The sequence below is a fragment of the Oncorhynchus clarkii genome, chromosome 2 (assembly GCF_045791955.1).
Source record: "Oncorhynchus clarkii lewisi isolate Uvic-CL-2024 chromosome 2, UVic_Ocla_1.0, whole genome shotgun sequence".
NCBI classification, from domain to species: Eukaryota; Metazoa; Chordata; class Actinopteri; order Salmoniformes; family Salmonidae; genus Oncorhynchus; species Oncorhynchus clarkii.
This window is the reverse complement of record NC_092148.1, coordinates 27,541,121-27,564,872: the sequence shown is the minus strand read 5'-3', so window position 1 is coordinate 27,564,872 and position 23,752 is coordinate 27,541,121. Positions and strand designations below refer to the sequence as shown.

General features: G+C 43.3%; 2 protein-coding genes across 6 annotated transcripts in view; both read right to left on the bottom strand.

Moving 5' to 3' along the window:
* The window catches only part of LOC139365816 (glucocorticoid-induced transcript 1 protein-like), a 30,497-nt gene extending 16,141 nt beyond the window's left edge, over positions 1-14,356 (bottom strand). Inside the window, exons 1-4 of one of the 2 annotated variants that reach the window (XM_071102891.1) lie at positions 14,189-14,356; positions 13,700-14,080; positions 10,451-10,599; positions 4,510-4,602 (exon numbers count right to left, since the gene is read on the bottom strand). In XM_071102891.1, coding sequence (XP_070958992.1) covers positions 4,510-4,602; positions 10,451-10,599; positions 13,700-14,030 — 573 coding nt within the window. In that variant the 5' untranslated portion in view covers positions 14,031-14,080; positions 14,189-14,356. The remainder of the gene's footprint in view (positions 1-4,509; positions 4,603-10,450; positions 10,600-13,699; positions 14,081-14,188) is intronic. The other variant, XM_071102895.1, reaches the window with a different exon arrangement.
* Positions 14,357-14,924: 568 nt separating this feature from the next.
* On the bottom strand, positions 14,925-23,664 carry LOC139365784 (GATOR2 complex protein MIOS). Of its 4 annotated transcripts, none has more exons than XM_071102883.1 (12): positions 23,565-23,664; positions 21,969-22,846; positions 21,301-21,784; positions 20,746-20,844; positions 20,298-20,552; positions 19,705-19,874; positions 19,334-19,399; positions 19,044-19,202; positions 18,597-18,749; positions 18,019-18,223; positions 17,340-17,469; positions 14,925-16,264 (listed from the first exon to the last, which is right to left on the bottom strand). In XM_071102883.1, the coding sequence occupies exons 2-12, from the start codon at positions 22,785-22,787 to the stop codon at positions 16,174-16,176; spliced, it is 2,631 nt and encodes an 876-aa protein (XP_070958984.1). In that variant the 5' UTR covers positions 22,788-22,846; positions 23,565-23,664; the 3' UTR covers positions 14,925-16,173. The 4 variants fall into 4 exon arrangements, with proteins under 4 accessions (XP_070958984.1, XP_070958976.1, XP_070958962.1 ...); XM_071102875.1 differs by having other exon boundaries at positions 23,394-23,647; XM_071102861.1 differs by having other exon boundaries at positions 18,007-18,223; positions 23,394-23,631.
* Positions 23,665-23,752: the final 88 nt, after the last annotated feature.

Sequence of the window (23,752 nt, the reverse complement as noted above, 5' to 3'; positions counted from 1 at the left end):
CAATATATCCATGTAGGTTACTATAGAACAGTACCATTATATCCATGTAGGTTACTATAGAACAGTACCATTATATCCATGTAGGTTACTATAGAACAGTACCATTATATCCATGTAGGTTATTATAGAACAGTACCATTATATCCATGTAGGTTACTATAGAACAGTACTATTATATCCATGTAGGTTACTATAGAACAGCATCATGTCATCCATACAGGTTATTATAGTACAGTACCATTATATCCATGTAGGTTATTATAGTACAGTACCATTATATCCATGTAGGTTACTATAGAACAGTACTATTATATCCATGTAGGTTACTATAGAACAGCATCATGTCATCCATACAGGTTATTATAGTACAGTACCATTATATCCATGTAGGTTATTATAGTACAGTACCATTATATCCATGTAGGTTATTATAGAACAGTACTATTATATCCATGTAGGTTACTATAGAACAGTACCATTATATCCATGTAGGTTACTATAGAACAGTACCATTATATCCATGTAGGTTACTATAGAATAGTACCATTATATCCATGTAGGTTACTATAGAATAGAACAGGACCATTATATCCATGTAGGTTATTATAAAACAGTACCATGTCATCCATACAGGTTATTATAGTACAGTACCATTATATCCATGTAGGTTACTATAGAACAGTACCATTATATCCATGTAGGTTATTATAGAACAGTACCATTATATCCATGTAGGTTATTATAGAACAGTACCATTATATCCATGTAGGTTACTATAGAACAGTACCATTATATCCATGTAGGTTACTATAGAACAGTACCATTATATCCATGTAGGTTACTATAGAACAGCATCATGACATCCATATAGGTTACTATAGAACAGTACCATTATATCCATGTAGGTTACTATAGAATAGAACAGGACCATGTCATCCATACAGGTTACTATAGAACAGTACCATTATATCCATGTAGGTTATTATAGAACAGTACCATTATATCCATGTAGGTTATTATAGAACAGTACCATGTCATTCATATAGGTTTTTTTTACAGTGTGGTTAGCCTGGATTGACTTGCTTTGAGAGTACATGATAGGAGTCAATTAGAGGTCGACCGATTAATCAGAATGGCCGATTAATTAGGGCCGATTTCAAGTTTTCATAACAAACGGAAATCGGTATTTTTGGACGCCGACTTTGCCAATTTGAATTTTTTTGACATCTTTATTTAACGAGGCAAGTCAGTTAAGAACACATTCTTATTTTCAATGATGGCCTAGGAACGGTGGGTTAACTGCCTTGTTCAGGGGCAGAACGACATATTTTTACCTTGTCAGCTCAGGGATTCAATCTTGCAACCTTACGGTTAACTAGTCCAACGCTCTAACCACCTGCCTCACGAGGAGCCTGCCTGTTACACGAATGCAGTAAGAAGCCAAGGTAAGTTGCTAGCTAGCATTAAACTTATCTTGTAAAAAACAATCAGCAATCATAATCACTAGTTATACATGGTTTATGATATTACTAGTTTATCTAACGTGTCCTGCGTTGCATATAATCGATGTGGTGCACATTCGCGAAAAAGGCCTGTCGTTGCTCCAACGTGTACCTAACCATAAACATCAATGCCTTTCTTAAAATCAATACACAGAAGTATATATTTTTAAACCTGCATATTTAGCTAAAAGAAAGATTAGCAGGCAATATTAACCAGGTGAAATTGTGTAATTTCTCTTGCGTTCATTGCACGCAGTCAGGGTATATGCAACAGTTTGTGCTGCCTGGCTCATTGGGAACTGATTTGCCAGAATTTTATGTAATTATGACATAACATTGAAGGTAGTGCAATGTAACAGCAATATTTAGACTTCGGGATGCCATCCGTTAGATAAAATACAGAACGGTTCCGTATTTCACTGAAAGAATAAACGTTTTGTTTTCGAAATGATAGTTTCCGGATTCGACCATATTAATGACCTAAGGCTCGTATTTCTGTGTGTTATTATGTTATAATTAAGTCTATGATTTGATAGAACAGTCTGACTGAGTGATGGTAGGCACCAGCAGGCTCGTAAGCATTCAATCAAACAGCACTTTTGTGCGTTTTGCCAGTAGCTTTATGACTTCAAGCCTATCAACTCCCGAGATTAGGCTGGTGTAACAAATGTGAAATGGCTAGCTAGTTAGCGGGGTGTGCGCTAATAGCGTTTCAAACGTCACTCGCTCTGAGACTTGGAGTTGTTGTTCCCCTTGCTCTGCATGGGTAACGCTGCTTCGAGGGTGGCTGTTGTCGATGTGTTCCTGGTTCGTGCCCAGGTAGCGGCGAGGAGAGGGAAGGAAGCTATACTGTTACACTGGCAATACTAAAGTGCCTATAAGAACATCCAATAGTCAAAGGTATATGAAATACAAATCGTTTAGAGAGAAAGTCCTATAATTCCTATAATAACTACAACCTAAAACTTCTTACCTGGGAATATTGAAGACTGATGTTAAAAGGAACCACCAGCTTTCATATGTTCTCATGTTCTGAGCAAGAAACTTAAACGTTAGCTTTCTTACATGGCACATATTGCACTTTTACTTTCTTCTCCAATACTTTGTTTTTGCATTATTTAAACCAAATTGATCATGTTTCATTGTTTATTTATTTGAGGCTATATTGATTTTATTGATGTATTATATTAAGTTAAAATAAGTATTCATTCAGTATTGTTGTAATTGTCATTATTACAAATAAATAAAATAAATAAAAAATAAATAAAATATAATAATAAATAAAATATTTATCAGCCGATTAATCAGTATCAGATTTTTTTGGTCCTCCAATAATCAGTATCGGCGTTGAAAAATCATAATCGGTCAACCTCAAAAGTCAATAGTGACAAGGCAATCCATATGAGGTTTCTGAAGATGAGAAAGAACAGGGTAGTGTAAAGCTTAGAGTATTAAAGGGCTGCACCTCACAATATGATATTATCACGATACTTAGGTGAGCGATACAATATGTCTGCTGCAGACGGATAAGAGAAAGCCATGACAAAATCCGTTTTGGAGGTAAAAGTGCTCAAAACATGTTGGCTCACCATTTAAAACAAAGAAAAAGATGAAGAACTAGCTATAGGATGATAAATACTAGAGGTTTGGGGCAGGTACACCTGACTAGCGCTAGCTAACGCTATCTTGTCTTTTTTTAATCAATACTTTGAGTCAACAGTATCGATATAAAATCCCCCAAAACAATGTTGCGATACTCTACTGCCTTGAAACTCAACTCTGGACCTTGAAGCGAGTTCCAATGTGTTTTTTTGTTCCCCTATAATCAGGGACTGATTTAGACCTGGGACATCAGATGGGTGCAATTCATTATCAGGAAGAACAGAAAATCCGGACCTTGTAGGATAAGATTTTAATACACCTTCTTACTGTATAGTACCACTCACTGTTGGGTGAGAGGATTTGGCCTTTGGCTACATATGACTGGGTCAGCTAAAATAATACATTTCATTGACAATATGTAAGACCATATGTCAAATCCAAATGTACCTATTGCTACTTTTATATGCTACAATGGGCAACTTAGATTATTAGTATCTTTAGAAACATGTACTATATGTTGCAATATGTTACTACATGTACATATTATACAGTAACATATATTCATAATCATGTCTAGAAAAAAAAGAAACATCTCAACATAGTGAGAGAACATTCCATCCATGTAGTGTTTATCGCTCATCTAACAACAGGCATATCTTATGTAAGTCAGTCCACTTCAAAAGCCTCAATACAACTGTTTTGCTGTGTTGCTCTTGAGCAAAAGCCAGCAGACTGTAACATGCTTATATATGGGTTGTTTGCAGGAGGACTAGGCCTTTATGGAGTTAGATAAGGTTCATCCTTGTCACTAGAGTATCAACAAGGCCAAGCTGAGAGGGAAATGATATGGCTGTTACACCCTGCAGACAAGTTCAGTGCCTGCTCCCCCTCTCAAAACAACCAGGCCCAACGAGATGCGACGGACTAGACTACAGAGGGAAAGGAAGGTTAAATAAAGACTGTGGTCTGGAAGCACTAGAGAACTAATAGCTCAATGTGGTCTCCAACTAGCCACTAACTCAGCCAGGCTACGCGCACGGAAACCGACCTTCAGGAGAGTAATATTTAACTGAACCTCGGATCCTGACAAATAAAACACATTTCAAGTAATGTCTGAACCTCAAAGCCCTGACAAAAACTTGTTGGAAGTTTAGTTGACTATGCACATACAGCGCAGATCCAATAATGTCAACAATACAACTCTCGCTGGATGTTTTGTGACAGACCAGCTATTCTGGTCTAACACTCAACTCCTCAGAGAGTTATGGTGTTGACATTGGTTACAGTATTGGATTACAAATAATAGGATAGCGCTCTGTACAGTTGTTTTGACTAGGGACATAGGTCATGCAGAGAGTGTGTAGGCTAGGCTATATTTGCTAGGAAGGTTGAGTGTGGCACCTACCTCTTTCAGATGGTCTGCACTACCCCAGGAAGCTGACCGCTGGTGTGGGCTTCCCTGCTCCCCTCCAGCCTCCTCTATCCACAGACCAGATGTCTGAATCACACACACACACACATATAAATATGCATACTCTAAGCAGTGGATAAACAAATACACCCACATCAGTCCCCATCATTTGTATGGAATTCAGGAAGACTGAGAGACAAGAGAGGTGGGTGACAGCAATCATCACCCCTGTACCTTCGCCAGAGATGCACACAAATTGTATTTGCGGGATAAAGATGGCTGCATCTCACCAGAAGCACAAAACAGTAATAACATGTGTGATAGCTACTACTTAAAGTTGCATCCTTACCGTTTTAATGACAATCTACATTAGGACAGACTGCCAAAGGCTACTTTGTGGTTGGTGACTGACATACTACATACTAGCTGGTAAGTCTGTGGGAAATGGCTGCTCTTTCTCCACTACAGCAGATAAAGAAAAGTGATCTAGTGTCTACAAGAATGCAACCTTTACATAAATAATGAAATGGTTAACTTATGTAAAACATATGCAAAAAGAAGAGACAGGATGTTTCAAAAGCATGTATGCAACCATGATGCACATCCCCTTGATTATGCATATCAACAGTGACATTGGTCCTCCAAGGAGTCGTGGTCAGTACAGTAAAGTGAAGAATCTTAAATGTCAATGTCCTCGTACTGCCTTACGTTTGACCCTTGTCGAAAAACAAAACATCCTCTTTAACGCACAACGTGACACAAAAGACCCACTTTATGATATGTAATATGAAGAACACTAGTGAAGCATTATGGCTACTGGCACATTGCTCTTCAGAAAGTACAACCAGTTTAAACGGGTGCTTGTGCTCCAATAAAGAGGCCACTATGCTGGATGGCAGATCTGTTTTTGTACATGACTATGGTATTGCTGTGGTGTTTGATGCTAGAGCCAAACATTGAGGGCTGAATGAATAGTGAAAGGAATGTTTCCAATGCTAAGTGCTAACTGCAAAAAGTTATATTGAGATGTTAAGTAATATGGGTATTAAAACATTTTAGCCTAGTTCTCCGGTTCTACTAAAGCCTGCCCTTCAGCAAATAGTAAAAAGGGTGTAAAAACATAGCAATGCTTACACCATAGGCTACTTATCTCCATCATCATTGTAATAACAAGTGAAATGTAAAAAAATGTATAACAAATTAAGTGTCTGCAACAGTGTAAAGGCGCCGACAGAGTTGGTCGCCTCGCTTCACGTTCTTAGGAAACTATGCACTATTTTGTTTTTTTAATGTATTCATTCTTACACTGTTTCCCCAGGAAATCTTAAGTCTTATTACATACAGCCGGGAAGAACTATTGACCATAAGAGCAACGTCAACTTCCCAGCATTACAACCAGGAATACAACTTTCCCGAAGTGGATCCTCTGTTTGGACCACCACCCAGGACAATGGTTTGGATCTCAGTAGACGACCCAAAACAACAGCACAACAGAAGGGGCAGATGGAGCGGTCTTCTGGTCAGGCTCTGTAGACGGGCACGTCGCTCACCCCTCCCAAGTATACTACTCGCTAATGTTCTGTCTCTTGACAACAAGATAGACGAAATTCGAGCAAGGGTTGCCTTCAGAGATTGAAACAGAGAATGTTACACGGAAACATGGCTCACTCGGGATACGTTATCAGAGTCGGTACAACCACCCATTTTCTTCATGCACCGTGCCGACAGAAACAAACATCTCTCTGGTAAGAAGAATGGCGGGGGGTGTATGCCTTATGATCACACCGTGACTCGTTAATCATAACATACAGGAACTCAAGTCCTTTTGTTCACCTGACCTAGAATTCCTTACGATCAAATGCCGACAGCATTATCTACCCCCCCCCCCCCCCCCCTCAAGCAGAAAAGTTATTTCAGGGCTGTCGAGGTTAATTGGACTCCACGTAAACTGGAAACCACATATCCTGAGGTTGCATTTATTGTAGCTGGGGATTTTAACAAAGCTAATATGAAAACAAATTTTAGCAGCATATGGAATGTGCGACCTGGGCTGGCAGCATTCTGGATCATTGCTACTCTAACTTCCGCAACGCATACAAAGCCCTCCCTCGCCCTCCTTTTGGCAGATCTGACCACAACTCCATTTTGTTGATCCCAGCTTATAGACAGAAACTAAAACAGGAAGCGCCGTGCTCAGGTCTGTTCAACGCTGGTCTGACCAATCTGATTCCACGCTTCAAAATTGCTTCGATCACGTGGACTGGGATATGTTCCGGATAGCCTCAGCGAGTTTATTAGCAAGTACATCGGTGATGTTGTACCCACGGTGACTATTAAAACCTTCCCCAACCAGAAACCGTGGATTGATGGCAGCATTCACGCAAAACTGAAGGGGCAAACCACTGCTTTTAATCATGGCAAGGCGACTGGAAACATGACTGAATACAAACAGTGTAGCTATTCCCTCTGCAAGGCAATCAAACAAGCTAAGCATCAGTATAGAGACAAAGTAGAGTCGCAATTCAACGGCTCAGACACGAGACGTATGTGGCAGGGTCTACAGTCAATCACGGATTATAAAAAGAAAACCAGTCCCCTCGCAGACACTGACGTCTTGCTGCCAGACAAACTAAACAACTTCTTTGCTCACTTTGAGGACAATACAGTGCCACTGACACGGCACGCTACCAAAACCTGCGGGCTCACCTTCACCGCAGCCAGTAAAACATTTAAACGTGTTAACCCTCGCAAGGCTGCCGGCCCAGACGGCATCGCTAGCCGCGTCTTCAGAGCATGCGCAGACCAGCTGGCTGGTGTGTTTACGGACATATTCAATCCATCCCTATCCCAGTCTGCTGTTCCCACATGCTTCAAGAGAGCCACCATTGTTCCTGTTCCCAAGAAAGCTAAGGTAACTGAGCTAAACTACTATCGTCCCGAAGCACTCACTTCAGTCATCATGAAGTGCTTTGAGAGACTAGTCAAGGACCATATCACCTCCACCCTACCTGACACCCTAGACCCACTCCAATTTGCTTACCGCCTCAATAGGTCCACATACGACGCAATCACACTGTACACTGCCCTAACCCATCTGAACAAGAAGAATACCTATGTAAGAATGCTGTTCATTGATTACAGCTCAGCATTAGGCAGGAGGAAGCCTAGTGATTAGAGCATTGGAATCCCCAAGCTGACAAGGTAAAAATCTGTCGTTCTGCCCATGAACAAAGCAGTTAACCCACTGTTCCTAGGCCGTCATTTAAAATAAGAATGTGTTCTTAACTTACTTTCCTAGTTAAATAAATGTAAAAAAAAAAATGTAACACCACAGTACCCTCCAAACTCGTCATTAAGCTTGAGACCCTGGGTCTCGACCCCACCCTGTGCAACTGGGTCCTGGACTTTCTGATGGGCTGCCCCCAGGTGGTGAGGGTAGGAAACAACATCTCCACCCCGCTGATCCTCAACACTGGGGCCCCACAAGGGTGCATTCTCAGCCCTCTCCTGTACTCCCTGTTCACCCATGACTGCGTGGCCATGCACGCCTCCAACTCAATCATCAAGTTTGCAGACGACACTACAGTGGTAGGCCTGGTTACCAACAACGACAAGATGGCCTACAGGGAAGAGGTGAGGGCCCTCGGAGTGTGGTGTCAGGTAAATATCGGCAACAAAACAAAGGAGATGATCGTGGACTTCAGGAAACAGCAGAGGGAGCACCCCCCTATCCACATCGACAGGACAATAGTGGAGAAGGTGGAAAGTTATAAGTTCCTCGGCGTACACATCACGGACAAACTGAAACGGTCCACCCACACAGACAGCGTGGTGGAGAAGACGCAACAGCGCCTCTTTAACCTCAGGAGGCTGAAGAAATGTGGCTTTTCACCAAAAACACTCACAAAGGACACCTACACCACCTGATGTCACAGGAAGGCCAAAAAGATAATCAAGGACAACAACCACCCGAGCTACTGCCTGTTCACCCCGCTATCATCCAGAAGGCGAGGTCAGTACAGGTGCATCAAAGCCGAGACTGAAAAACAGCTTCTATCTCAAGGCCATCAGACATCACTAACATTGAGTGGCTGCTGCCAACGTACTGACTCAAATCTCAAACCACTTTAATAATAAAAAATTGGATGTATAAATGTATCACTAGTCACTTTAAACAATGCCACTTTATATAATGTTTACATACCCTACATTACTCATCTCATATGTATATACTGTACTCTATACCATCTACTGCATCTTGCACAAGCATTTCACTACACTCGCATTAACATCTGCTAACCATGTGTATGTGACCAATAACACTTGATTTGATTTGTTCACAGAGCTCCCAGCTATGTTTATCTCAAGGCTCTTTCATCGACTTAGTTTTTTCACTTCCCGGCCTGCCTTGTGTGTTTTGTGGGGTTGTGTGCCAGGTGTCGTGCCAGATAATACTCTGGTAATTTACTTTCACAGTCTACAGCCCATGTTAAATTATTCTCACCCCACTTAAAATCCTGTTTGATTTCCCAGCAGGGATACTGAATGTCAATGGATTTACAATGGCATTCAAGTTGGTCTGTTTAGTTTACATGCTGAGGCAAGAGTTAGAATGCCACTGCTATCATTTGGTCTGATTTGAGTTGATGAGGGCATTACGTTCTGGTTCTGTGACCTTGTTGGTCTTCTCATCTACAGCCATCTTATAGTATGCACGTCTAAAACATGAGGAACATTTTCGAGAATAGATAAATATCTGTGACTAAACGCTTATTATGGATTTAAGCTGCTTGAAGAACATGGAAAGAGTTGTAATGCATAACTGCTCACTTTAGACAACTCAAGTAAAACATGCTGAGTTGATTGTCATCGATAATAGACCGTCCACATCCTGCCTGTGTAACACAATTCTAAAAACTAAGATTAAGTCAGTCTTTAGTCTGGTGTGTGTGCATGTGTATGTGTGCGCAAACACACACCAGACTAAATCATTGCACTCTGTTTGTCTGTCTGTCTGTGTGCCCATGTATGTGTGCCTGTGTCTGTCTGTCTGTTTAATCTTCATACAGACATTCTCTGTGTTCTGTAACCACAGGGTCTAGGGCAGACAGATCTATCCCGGAACAGTGATTAGCATATGTATGGCCCTCCGCTCCTCACTCCCACACAAAGGCAGACGGGCCAGCCACGAGGGCCAGGTGGTAAGCAGTGGGATTCCTCTCCTAACCCCAACCATCGCCTGAGGGACAGGTGCAAACAACTTCACCTCCACAGAGAGCTGCATTACAGCTCTGAAAAGAGCCCGTCTCTAGATTGTGTGCTACAACAAAGACTTTTTGTCCCAGGTTTTTTTGCTGATGCAGTGTTACAGGCGATTTGAGGTATTGAGAGATCTTGTTAACAGGAAGTAGCTAGTCTGTGACTGTACTTGGGGAGTTTGGGCTTTTCCTAATCAAAGTGGTTTAAGTGAAGCAGTCCACACCATCATTAGGGGAACGTTGATTCTATATGTAGCTACTTGAACCTGGAGGCCCACTCACCACTTCCAAAGACTCAACAAAGAGCCCCAAGGTGAATGAAGGGTTAAAGGGAAGAAGCCATGTAAATGAGGCTGGGCGGCGCTCATTCAGCCACATGAAAGGATTCTATTAGGACGGACAGCACGGCCATGGTCAATGGCCCTGCAATCATCATACATATTCAATATGGGTTCATAACCACAAATCTGCCCATTCTCAAACTGCATTGAACTCTCAATCACGTTGACCAGAATAGTGAGTGCTGACGTGTGGGCTGCTACCCAGGAAAATTGTAGTCAAAATAAACCCAGTATGTGTTTTTCTGAATATAAATGTTATTTAGAAAACATATGCTTTTAAAGAAATTATTATGATGTGCATCATTAGCTTTTATGGGTCCTTTGGCCTACAGTTACCTGTGTGGCTTTGTCTTTCATGCAGGAAGGGTAGGGTCCGTGGGAGTCACGAGGCCACTGGCCTGCGAGGTACGGCCCCATAATGGCGTCCAGGGAAGATGTCCGCCGGATAGCACTGGAGCTACGCACCTGCAGTTTGGACCTCTCTCCTACATGAGCGAGGGGAGAGCAAGGGTCAGGATAGGACACACCCACACTGAACAATTGGCCAGGAACGTCTTGTTGTTTTCCATAAACGTCTCTATTGCTAACCTTATTGACTATCATTGCTCTATCGTGATATATACTAGGCCTAACTAATCTGGCTGTGTTGAAGCTCAGTCTGATGCCATGGGAGCTGCCTTCTCTCAGCCAAAGTAGTTAAACACACACCACCCACATAAGAACTCATAAACAACCACACCATAATTAACATCAATATGGCCTGCATTCACTCAACATTCCTCCTGCAGTAACTTACAGTAAAGACCCAAACACAGAAATGCCCTGCTTTTCTAAAGAAGGGAGACATGAAGGAGGAAATGAATGAAAGAATAGGCTAGTAAGCAGTATTATGCTTTGTGATTGTTGAAAGTCAATGAGAGCTCCTTGTTTTCCATATCAAAGAGCTCCTGAGGGGTGAAGCAGGTGACCAGGGTACACATTCTTCATTAAATCTGTTCCTTGTCTAAGTGCATATGCAGTGTTCCTTTTCGATACCACTACACACCACCTAGGCTCTAAAGCCTAGATGATCAGCCAAGTCTGAGCATATCAACCAAAATATGTTGGCTAAGTAAGTAAACCCAATAACCTAGGGTAAACTATCTGAGGAAAGGGGAGTGGATTTCCATCAATATTGTTCTAGCCAAAGTTCTCCAAACACAGCAAGCAAATTTTGCCCAAGTGATTTTCCACTGTCTCTCCACTTTGCTAAATTTAGGCTCTCAAGAGCAAAATAAAGTCAGATCCTTTCCTGGCTTTTAGTATGCATACGGTCCCTCTCCCTATTTTCTAATCAACCTTTTCAAAAATAGTGAACTTTCTACCAAAGTTGACAGATTTTGGGCTGGGTTCTAGGTTTAACAACAAGCTTGTTTTCCAATTTACTCTTACTCTGCAGTTTGGGGACGTGTGACAATGAGGCAGGCCATTTCAGCACAGCTGGCACTTTGCGGGAGGGGGAGTTTCTTTGTTGAGACCATTGGGACGGCCTGGTGTGGGGATGATGTTAGTGTGAACCCAAAGATCATGTGGTGGAATGTCACCCTCTTCCATGGCCTTCACCCTGGCCTGTAGTTCTTGCAACCCTTCCCCCACCACACTAGCTCAGATGAGTGATGCGAATGAACACACTGACTGACTGAAAGGAAGATGTCCACTAGTTAACTTCTCCAATGTTCCAATCACAAAGCTGCATGGCTGACAAGGACACAATGTATTGTCCACTTCAATGTTTAACCTTAATTTGTCAGATGCCTCGAAGGATAAAACCACAAATTCACCACAAATTCCATTCAGTGTGTTTGCTGCAAATAACCTACAATTCCACGAAACGGTCAAATAAAAATAGCTCCATATTTCCGTTTGACAATGAAAGATGAACAATACATCTACACTACCATTCAAAAGTTGTGGGTCACTTAGAAATGTCCTTGTTTTTGAAAGAAAAGCAATTTTTTTGTCCATTAAAATAACATCAAATTGATCAGAAATGCAGTGTAGACATTGTCAATGTTGTAAATTACTATTGTACCTGGAAAGATGATTTTGAATGGAATATCTACATAGGTGAACAGAGGCCCATTATCAGCAACCATCACTCCTGTTTTCCAATGGCACGTTGTGTTGGCCTTTTAAAATGCTAAACTTGGATAAGCTAACTGATCATTAGAAAACACTTTTGCAATTATGTTAGCACAGCTGAAAACTGTTGTTCTGATTAAAGAAGCAATAAAACTGACCTTCTTTAGACTAGTTGAGTATCTGGAGCATCAGCATTTGTGGGTTCGATTAGGCTCAAAATGGCCTAAAACAAAGAACTTTCTTCTGAAGCTCGTCAGTCTATTCTTGTTCTGAGAAATGAAGGCTATTCCATGCGAGAAATTGACAAGAAACTGAAGATCTCGTACAACGCTGTGTATTACTCCCTTCACAGAACAGCGCAAACTGGCCCTAACCAGAATAGAAAGAGGAGTGGGAGGCCCCGGTGCACAACTGAGCAAGAGGACAAGTACATTAGAGCGTCTAGTTTGAGAAACAGATGCTTCACAAGTCCTCAAGTGGCAGCTTCATTAAATAGTACCCGCAAAACACCAGTCTCAATGTCAACAGTGAAGAGGCGACTCCGGGATGCTGGCCTTCTAGGTAGAGTTGCAAAGGAAAAGCCATATCTCAGACTGGCCAATAAAATATTAAAATGGGCAAAAGAACACAGACACTGGACAGAGGAACTCTGCATAGAAGGCCAGCAATCCCGTGGCAACATCAATATTTGGCAGGAGAGCCTGTCTCAGAAACAGGATTTAGAGTGGTCTAGTCTTCCATCTCCCCTTCAGTCCACCCTTCATCTCCTTATCACCTGAAAGGAACAACGGCTCAGGCTGAACCAATAGACATGAAATGTCACACCACTCACTTCCATTCTCCATAACATAGGGCTCACATTATGTTCCCGATGTGTACAATACAGTACAGTTGAAAGGGAGTAGGTCATACACCTGTAACCTGACTGTTTGTTCAACAATGATTCTCAGGGTCTTACAGCCCCTTTACAACCCTTAAGCATGTCTTGCTGCCAATGATCTCCTCCCCCTTTCTGTCAATATTCCAGAAGCAGCAGGCTTGTAAGAGGAGAGGACACTATAAGCTTCCTTATTAGTGATGTACTGTAGTAGAAGGCCTTCTTCCCCCTTTCGTGTAACTCTGGGGCCATATATTCAATCAAAACCCAATATGCTAGTGAGTTTGTTTACAAATTATTGATTATATGAATCCTAAATCAGAAAAAAGCCTAATCATGTGTTTGACTACCTTAGAAACCTAGGGCCCTTTTCCATGTCAAGGTGACTTGTCAGTCAGTCTCATTAATCCATCAATATTTTTTTAAAAAATAATTAGGCTATAAAATGCATAGCAAACACTGTATTACAGGAATACAAAAGGCCTGCAATCTCTTGACCATCACCAAGAGCAAGCAAAATGGTGCATTTATCCTGAATACATCTACATTGTAGCATGTGGTAGCTGGATAATATAAAAATATTTTACCTCTACAAACGGGTGAGTTTGGACTCCGGTCAGGTGAGTGCGAGACCCTATTTTCAGGAGACAGTCTCTGTCTCGTGGCGCCAGTGCAATTTACTCCAAGATTCAGTGTCGCACTTGGGGGAGATGACCCGCGGCTATTTGTCGGTCCATTGTTGCCTCCAACAGAGAGAGGCAGAGAGCGTGTCGGGCTGCTCTGGCCCCCGCGTAGGAGCTGGTAGGGCACGGTAGCACGGATGGGGTGCAAACGGCAGCTGTTGGATAAACTGGGGGACCCTGCATTGCTACGTCTGACTGTGGACTGTTGTTGAAGCGAGTTGGTGGGAACTGACATTCTGCTGCTTCGTATCACTTTCAGGAAAAAAATCGCCAAGATATCCGCTTCTGGAAAACAGAAGATAAACTTCCTTTAATTTTAGCTCGTATGCTGCTCGAGCTCATTTTGCAGCAATCTCGCATCTTGAAAAGGCGAATTCTACTGCAATAACTTACCTGAAGAACACTAAAACAAGTCTTCTTTGTGCATGTTTTGTCGATAACTTTAAATATATGTTGTTTTACAAACTTAATTTATACAGTTAGCTAAACATATTCCCTAATCTTTGGCGCTTCCCTACCGTCCCCATGTCCACTGTAAATGACAGTTGTATCCGCAAGACTACTGGCTGATAAACCTGGGCGGGCTGCACTCTTTAATTCTGATCATGTGGTTGGACAGCTAAATTATACAGTAACATTACTCATTGGACCAATGATGTCTATCGACTGTACTTTCAGCCAATAACGTCATCGATGTATTAAGGATTGGACCAATTTTTCTCAAAACCTTCGTTTTAAAAATGTACGTTACAATATTTGTGTTATTACCTGTACAATTAAATACATAATGTGTGATGTAATGACATGAATTCATATGGACGAAATGTTGGACAAACCTGACTCAGGGACAAAGACACGATTTGATGAAATGTGATCCTCAGTTTAACAAAATGTGCATAGTCCCTATATGTATATGTTTTATGAGGACTTGAGTTTACCCCCTAGATATTTACTGGAGAGTCATTGTGTATTTTATTTCCTCTATACAATTGTAAATATGAGAAGAAAAAAACAGTAACAGTTGCATCATACATGATAGAGCATACATTTCCACCAAAGATTGAAGCAATTAGTTACTATGATTCTGTTTTCAAAAGGCAAATGCAAAAATGCTTTTAGGAGACTTGAGTTCAAGTAACTTTTTTATTCAGAACGGTACACTCCTACCAAATTTGCCAAATCCACTCCATTATGGTTCACAAAAGGGTACACCATAAAACATCCGACGCTGAGAGACAGTGGTGAAAAACAGAATACAGTAGCTCACATGCCCCCTCCCTACTCCATGACTAAGTGATTTAGCCAGCTCGGGTGCAGGCCCCTCTCACTTACAATGGTTCCCCGAGTCGAAGCAGTAGAGTCCAATGGGGGGAAGGCAGAGAAAGAAAAACACATTTACAATGCAGCTTACACATAGCCGTCCCTGTGGAGTACGTCTGGACACCCATCCCGGATTGATGTGTAGTATGCATATTTTGTGCGCGATTTTGGCCCGGGGAGAGAGGACCGAGAGCCTTCTCGCTCTCCAGCTCTCGCCCTCTTTGAGTCAATGGTGTTCAGTGGTGTTCCGGCAGCTGAAGTTCTTTATGAAGAGAACAATCTGGAGGGTCTTGTCGGAGTGCCGAGCAGCTGCTGTTTTTTCTCTGCCTCTTTTCACAAGACACAGGCCGGGAGAGGGGAGGTGAATACACAGACAACTTCCCCCCTCCCTGCCCCTGCACTGTAAGCCCTAACATACAATGTGAGATGAAGAGTGGCACAGGCCAGGGTAACCAGAAGAGAGAGAGCATTGTCAATTTGTTCTCTTTCTGTTGCCTGGGGTAACTAACTTCCTTCTTTCATCACTTTGTCAATGTTTTTCGAGATATCTCAGTCTGACTGTGACCTAGAAAGAAAGCTTGAAAAAATGTCTTAAAACATAGCTACAATATATTGGCACACAATCATATCCTTTACCTGCTAGCTGATTAAAGGAATAGGGGAAATGAAGGCTATATGCTAATGCTAGGAATTAAAGGATCATCCTGATTCAGGTTTGGTTAGAGGAGGCCGTTTATAACACAACCTTTATAATATATCCCTTTAAGGATCTCCTTAATGTCATTAGTAAGCATCAAGCCACAATCCTTCAAGACATTCATTGATTCATCAGTAACACATCTAGCCTCTCTTACCATATGATTATGAAAAGATGGTACGTTTTTATTCAACTCAAGCGATCACCCAGTGTTAACACTATTCAAGCGGCCTGTCCAGAACAGTACCCAGCAACCTGGCTTAGTCTGGGGTGTGTCGATTGGTGGGTGCTGTAGTGTAGTGAGAGTGCACAGGCAGGTTTTAGGCTGGTGGTTAGGCTGTGGACCCTACCAGAGGCCCCTCTAGTGGCTGTCTGAAGGCACCAGGTTTCCTGTGGTGTCCAGCTGCATGCACTTACAGGTACAGGCCGACACTGGACACTCTGTATGGTCCCTATGGGGAACAGAGAGGACAACCAAAGGTTAATCAATTAACAACCATTAAAAAATGCACAAACCACCGAAAGTGTGAAACTTTTCACAAAGCTACCAAATCACATACGCCGGTGTAGACCTTACCGTGAAATTCTTAGTTACAAGCCCTTAACCAACAATGCAGTTCAAGAAATCGAGTTCAGAAAATATTTACTAAATAAACTAAAGTAAAACAAATATAAAATAAAAAAGTAACAATAAAATAACGAGGCTATATACAGGGGGTACCGGTACAGAGTCAATGTGCGAGGGTACCGGTTAGTTGAGGTAATTTGTACAATGTAGATAGGGGTAAAGTGACTATGCATAGATAATAAATAGCGAGTAGCAGTAGTGTAAAAACAAAGGGGGGGTTAATGTAAATAGTCCAGCTGGCTATTTGATTAATTGTTCAGCAGTCTTATGGCTTGGATGTAGAAGCTGTTAACGAGCCTTTTGGGACTAGATTTGACGCTCCTGTACCGCTTGCCGTGCGGTAGCAGAGAGAATAGTCTATGACTTGGGTGACTGGAGTCTTTGACAATTTTTGGGGCCTCCCTCTGACACGCCTATTATATGTACTGGGCTGTACACACTACCCTCTGTAGCGCTTACGGTCGGATGCCGAGCAGTTGCCATACCAGGCGGTGATGCAACCGGTCAGGGTGCTCTCGATGGTGCAGCTGTAGGATCATGAGGATCTGGGGAACCATGCCAAATCGTTTCAGTCTCCTGAGGGGGAAAAGGTGTTGTCGTGCCCTCCTCATGACTGTCTTGGTGTGTTTGGACCATGATAGTTTGTTGGTGATGTGAACACCAAGGAACTTGAACCTCTCGACCCGCTCCACTACAGCCCTGTCGATGTTAATTGGGGCCTGTTCAGCCCCCCTTTTCCTGTAGTCCACGATCAGCTCCTTTGTCATGCTCACATTGAGGAGAGGTTGTTGTCCTGGCACCATACTGCCAGGACATTTTACAAGACCTATGATGCATTCTGTTGACAAAACTACTCCGATACAGAAAATTTTATCTGAACGTTCCGGTAATGTTCTTACCTAAACCAGCTGAGTATGTGACCTGCGTGGCCGCCATGTCGGCAGTTGTGGCACCAGGTGAACCAGTTGTTGAACTGGGCCAATTTATTTTCCCTGGTCAGATCCACCTTCTCATCTGACTTCCCCGTGCCTGGAAAAAAACAACAGCTGTATGACTACACACTTCTAATCTAAACCATAAAATGTGAATGTTTGTTTTGCTTTTTATGTGCTTTGAGATTATTTTCCGTAATGAAAAGCGCTATACAGGTTAACTAAATTACTATTAATAATCTAGTTGATGTTTTATAAGCCAACTAAAGTACAGATCAGTATCTACAATCATCACATTCATGATCTGCTTTATTTATTTTCTGTGCGATTTATATTAGTTAGTGATACAACACCATTGTATCACTAGCTAATATACTGTATGTATGCATTTCTCTCGCTCAATTACCCTAAAGTGTGTGTATGCACTTGCATTCCTATTTGCATAATAGGGTGTGTAATGAGGAAGTTAGACTGGCTGCAGAACTGTGACAGTAGGGTAAAGTTGACTTTCAACACTGATCCATGACCAGTTTTTCATTCTCTCCCCATAATGGTTATGGTTAGGGGAAGGTAAACAGATCCTAGATCTGTGGCTACAGGCAACTTCCACCCAGAGCCTATCTGTGGAGCATACCATGTCCAGTACCTGGGCAGTTGGACACAGGCGTGCCCATGTTCATGAGGCAGAGGGCACAGCGGGGGAGGGGCTTCCTGCAGCCGGGGCAGCTGGTGACCTTTGACTTGGTGGGCGAGCCGCTGACCCCGTACTGGCTGAAGCCGCGGCCCTGGTGGGGCATGGCCGAACAGCTGTACGATATGGACTTCCCACAGAAGTTACAGCTTACAAACACCTGCAGCAGGCAACAACACAAAGGTCAAGTGTGATAAGGACTGGCAGGTTAAATTAGAGCAAGCAGAAGCCAACGTGAATAGGTTATATCATCGAGATCATTGTTAAGATTATGAAGCTAGAGATGAATGTAAGGGTCCAATACAGTGTATCATTATCTGGCTGACCAATGACAAATAAACAACTAGCATCACTTATTAAGCAGGATAATCATATTCATTATTGTGTTTTAAATGTATGTAAAACCTGCAAGCAAGTTGGTCACTCAGTCACATCCTCCATGTGAAGATTTATGAAGAGATAGAACAAAAGACAGAGACGTGAATAACTATGAACAACTGTCCCTCTCTTAGTGCAGTGTTCCCTTTCCTTGCCTGTGCCAGTGGTTTGGAGCTGGGGTCCAGCTTGCTCCTGTGGATGTCAAACTCAGCCCGTTTGTGCCAGAACCTCCATGCGTCCAGCAGGTTACGGTAGTTCTCGATCCAGCACTGGACACGCAGGTCCTTCACCACCTCCCCTGGGGAACCCTGGGAGGGAAGAACACTTGGTAATGAAGCTCCCCTTACAGTGACAGAGCATCATTAAGCATTTGAACCCAGCAAATCTTAACATTTCAACAAATCTAGAAGCCTGAATGTGGGAAAATCCTTGGGGAAAGATCCAACAATCGATCTTGAGGAAAACTGTCTAATTCTAGCCAACATGGGACAGGTGATCATAGTGTGAACCACAAGGTCAGTCAGCTCATTCCATTGACTTCAACCGTTCTACAGTGTGATGTCGGGCAGCGAAAGACTATTCAGCCCCTGCTCCGACCATACCTTGAGCATGCAGAAGCTAGCGGTCTGGACGTCTCCGGTCCGGTCCACGTAGCTCTCCATCAGGTCCACTCCGTCTTTGGTCAGCCCCGTCAGCAGGATCCCCTCCAGGTTCCCCACCTCCTTCATCTCACTGGTCAACTTCTCCATGTAGCGAGGCAGCTGCATAACAACACACAGAGAAAAGGAAACGCATTCCTTTCAATAGATAGAAACGGGGTAATCAGTGAAAAAAACAACTATTATAATCTATTTTGTGTATGCTGTCGTGCGTTTGCTGGAGGAGGTCTTACCTGTGCGTCGTTAAGGAACATGCATGCGAAGGCCACTCGGTCCGTTACGGCCACACTACTCTCATACTAAGGAGGGAAACACAACAAGGTGTGTATGACTAAGTTGTACTTTTTTTTATGTTGGAATCTTCAAACTACTATGTAAAACACTGCCCTCTTCATACTGCTGATGATATTTAAGATTCATTTGTAGTTTCCCTGAAAACTCACTGAGGCCCCCTCGCGGTCCCTAGCCCCTTTTGACAATTCAGGTACTATAGCCCTTTGTACTTCAGTCTAACATGACAATGAATGATATAAAGGATTGGATAATGCACATAAGAATCTGGCAACCAGGTTTATATCAATGGTTTACCCCCTTCCCTGCGTACCAGTACTCCGTCGTAGGTGCCAGGCTCACTGGTGAGGAAGGCAAACATGACACACAGGTAGGGGTTCTTGAGCTGCAGCCTCAGAGAGCTGCACATCTCCCTCCACAGGGAACTCTTCTCGTTCGTGTAGCCTGACAACGCCATGGCAACCACGTTTAGGTTCAGGTCGCCTGCGAGGAAGGAAGGGTGGGGAAGTTTGGTTTATTTTACTTGGATAGCTTGGTTTATTAGTCTGGTTTATGAGCTTCCACTGTACACTACAGCCAAATCCTAACCTAATATTGGTGGGTATACTTTCTGACTGTATACTGTTTTTGTTTACAGTGGTGAAATAACAGCAGTATGTTATGGTACTTTTGCTGTGACGTGATGGAACCTCAGGCAACAAGAGCACAGGAGAGTAATGCATGTAATGTTAACACTCAATACCTAATTAGTCTCCCTGTCAGTCTGTGACCAGGCAGTAATTAGTAGCACACTTTATGCTGTGTACAGTACATACAGTGTATATTGCAAACAAGTTCTTGAGCCCTTACAAAGAATCTTCAAAAATGCATTACATAGCCCTGTCCCAGATGATTCCATGCCAGTACCTCGCTCAGCGGAGGCTCCCTTGTTGAGGATCTGGATGGCCCTGCGGATGTCCAGGTTGAAGAGGGCCACAGCGGCCGCACGCTCCCACTCGCCCTCCCCCTCCAGGGAGCGCAGGAAGGGCTCCACGTTGATGTCGGGGCCTCGGTTGATCCAGCCGCACAGACGAAGGGCAAGGCTGCGCTCCTCGCTGTGGAACCTGGGGACGTCCGTCTGGCGGTCTGAGCCGCTCCAGCACCGCCGATTCTCTGTAGTGCCTGGTGGAGTAGAGCAACAGATACAAATGTTACTTCAGGGGCTTTTTTCGCTCCAACGCAAAGATAAACCTAGGAGAAACACTGAAAAATAGTTATATAATTTACAGTGTTACATAATACTTTGAAGGATTCAGCCTGTATATTTAGCCTAGATTATAGGCCTAAAGATAATCTATATCTTTAAGTTGCTTACCTGAGCTGGACTTGACTATGTTCTTGATTCCTGAATAGACCAGGGCCTGTTTGCTCCCCTGCTGTTTCTGCTCCACGTCTTCAGTGTACTGCTTCATGAGTGATACTTGCATAGGAAACGGAACGCTGAGACATCATAAGAACCACAGTGCAAACAGTGACATACAATATAGCAACTTAGTCTATCCTGTAGGTCAGGTGTAAGAACACAAAGACAAATGATAATTCAATGAAGTTCCACAGTGCAAGCAGAACGCCAGGCATGTCTCTCACACAGGGACTACCTTATCTAAAATAAACAGAACAAACAGCACATAAATCACACAAAGCTAGAAATGCTAAGAAAATAGTTAGCACCAGTAATGTAATAAACCAGGGGTATTCAACTCTCACCCTACGAGGTCCGGAGCCTGCTTGTTTTCTGTTCTACCTGATAATTAATCGTACCCACCTGGTGTCCCAGGTATAAATCAGTCCCTGATTAGAGGGGAACAATGAAAAAAGACAGTGGAGCTGGCTTTGAGGTCCAGTTGAGGTTGAGTGTAATAAAGGATATAGAACAGAGTGTACCACAGGGACTTGAGCTGAGGGTCGTCCCCTCCGGCCAGCAAATGGTTCTTCCACACCTGGACCGTATCATGACCGTACCTGGACTGTGCCCTCTGCCTCATCTTAGTGGCTATGTCCTTCTCTACTGTACCCTCCCCTCCCACCCCCTCGGCACACTCGTACAGGTGCCTGCCGCAGGCCCACATGAGCGAAGTGGTGGAGCTCCAGGCTAAAGAGATACGTTCGAACACTGTGAAGTCAGTCATGACGCGGTTGGCAGCCGAAACCACCACCATGCGGTTCTGGGAAGTGGGGTGCCAGGCGAAGCTGCCAATGAGGCTGTTGCTGGGCTGCACGCTGCGCTCGATGATCGTGGGCTCTGTCTCGTCGCCGATGGGCGTGGGCGTATGCTGCATGTCGTAAAGGCGGATGATGTTGCTGTCACGCGTTAGCGTGGCCAACAGGCCCATACGCGTGGGGCACCAGGCCACCTGGAAATAAAAGGAAAGTGAGTTGTACATCCTTACATCCAAAACATGTAGGCTACAGCACAATTATGCATTAAGCTTATCACACAAAAAGTATACTTCTGATATGTGCATGTCGATTGTACCCTGGATGGCAGGGGACAACAGAATTTCACAACAGACAAAAAAAAGCATACCAGTAAGTTACCTTGGTGAGCGGCTTGGGCTGCTCGGTGAGCGTGAGCACTGGCTTCTCAAATTTGCGCAGGTCCCAGATGGCCACCTGGCCCTCGAAGAAGGAGGCCACGCGGTCGGGGAAGTGGGGGTCCACTGTCACACCCTGTATGGCCTTGGTGTTGACGAAGGTCTTTTGGCTGGTGTTGCGCAGGTCAAAAATGGCCAGGTTGCGGTGCATGCCAGCCAGGAGCAGCTTCTGGTCGCGGGGCAGCCAGCAGAGGGACAGGCAAGCATCGTTCTGGCCTAGCTCATACAGGGGCTTGGTCACCACTAGGCCAGAGTCTGTTTCTCCTGACGAGAGACGGATCTTTTCAGCGGCTACACTAGCCTCTGGGGAGAACTTACTGCTAATGTCCCATATGAGCACTGAGAAGTCTGCTCTGTGCTTGTCCAGCCCGGCGGCTAGCCAGTTGCTGTCCACAGGGTTCCAGGCTAGGGTGTTGCATTGACGTGCATGCTTGGGCACAAACTCCTTCCCCATCAGCTCCTTGCACTTGGAGTTGTGGCTCTGGCCTAGGCTAGTGAGGACTACCCTGCCGTTAGCCTGTCCAACTGCTAGCAGACATTCAGGCTCGTGCTTTGGGTACCAGGCCACACATTTCATGTATGGGGTGTCTGAGTTGATCGCTAATAGGGTAGCAGCGGTCTCCACAGAGAGGGGGAGAGCTCCGGCTTTGGTCTCGCCGCTCCCCACAGGTCCGATGCGGTACAGTCCAAGCTCTGAGTCACAGATGACATAGCGGTCCGCGTGGTGGGGAGACCACAAAATGTCTGGCTTTGAGCCACTCATTGTTCATATGGAAGAGCTTCTGTCCGGGAGAATTCTCTTGCTGTTTACAACTTGGTATACTGGGGGAAAACAGCATTTACAGTACAGCTGAAAGTTACCAACTGACATCTAGCAAGTAGTCTAGTAGTGAGCAAACTAATGTGTTTAGCCTACTTTATATAAACGAATATGTTGAGCATACTTTCTATAAACTTAGCTTAAGATATTTTGCAGCACGGGAGTAACATATTAGATCGCTAACTGCTAACGTTAGCTAGTGACATGTGACAAGTGGCACAGCTAACATTTATTTAGCAATCCCAAGGCGTAAAAGAACGATAGGCCTAAATTGCAAGATGTTAATGCAACATTGTATCTAGGTAGATAGTTAATTAAACAAAAATCTGGATATAGGATACTTTGTGGCATATTTGTTAGCAAAAAAATGAAAGTCTGCTAACTTAGCTAGCTACAGTAGTTAGCTAACGTTATCTGGTTAGCTAGCTACAATTTTGTTGATATCGCAAGATTAGCTTCCCGTATTAAGAAAACAAATACACCGCAAATAAACATTAGTAAATTGTGTTTCTAATAATAAAGATTTTAAAAATATTGAAAGAAACTTACACATTTCTACAGACATGTCAACATGATCAAAACTGGGTGTCCACTAGTTACCACAACTACAAAGTCAAAATAGCCTATATCGTAAAATGTCATGTAAATATTTGCTTATTGGTCTTAATTTAAGGTTAGGGTTAGGCATAAAGGTAGCGGTGTGGTTAGGTTTAAACTCACATTTTAAGAAGATAAATTGTAGAAATAGGCGGGCCATATGATTTTGTGGATGTGGTAACTTGTGGCGAACACAAACCTAAGCCGTGCTTGTTTTCATGTTACACCAAAATATTTCCCCGGAAAAAGCAGATTACTATTCGTGGGGTCCGGTTACGCACAACCCCGTTCGAATTTTGGGGAACACGGCG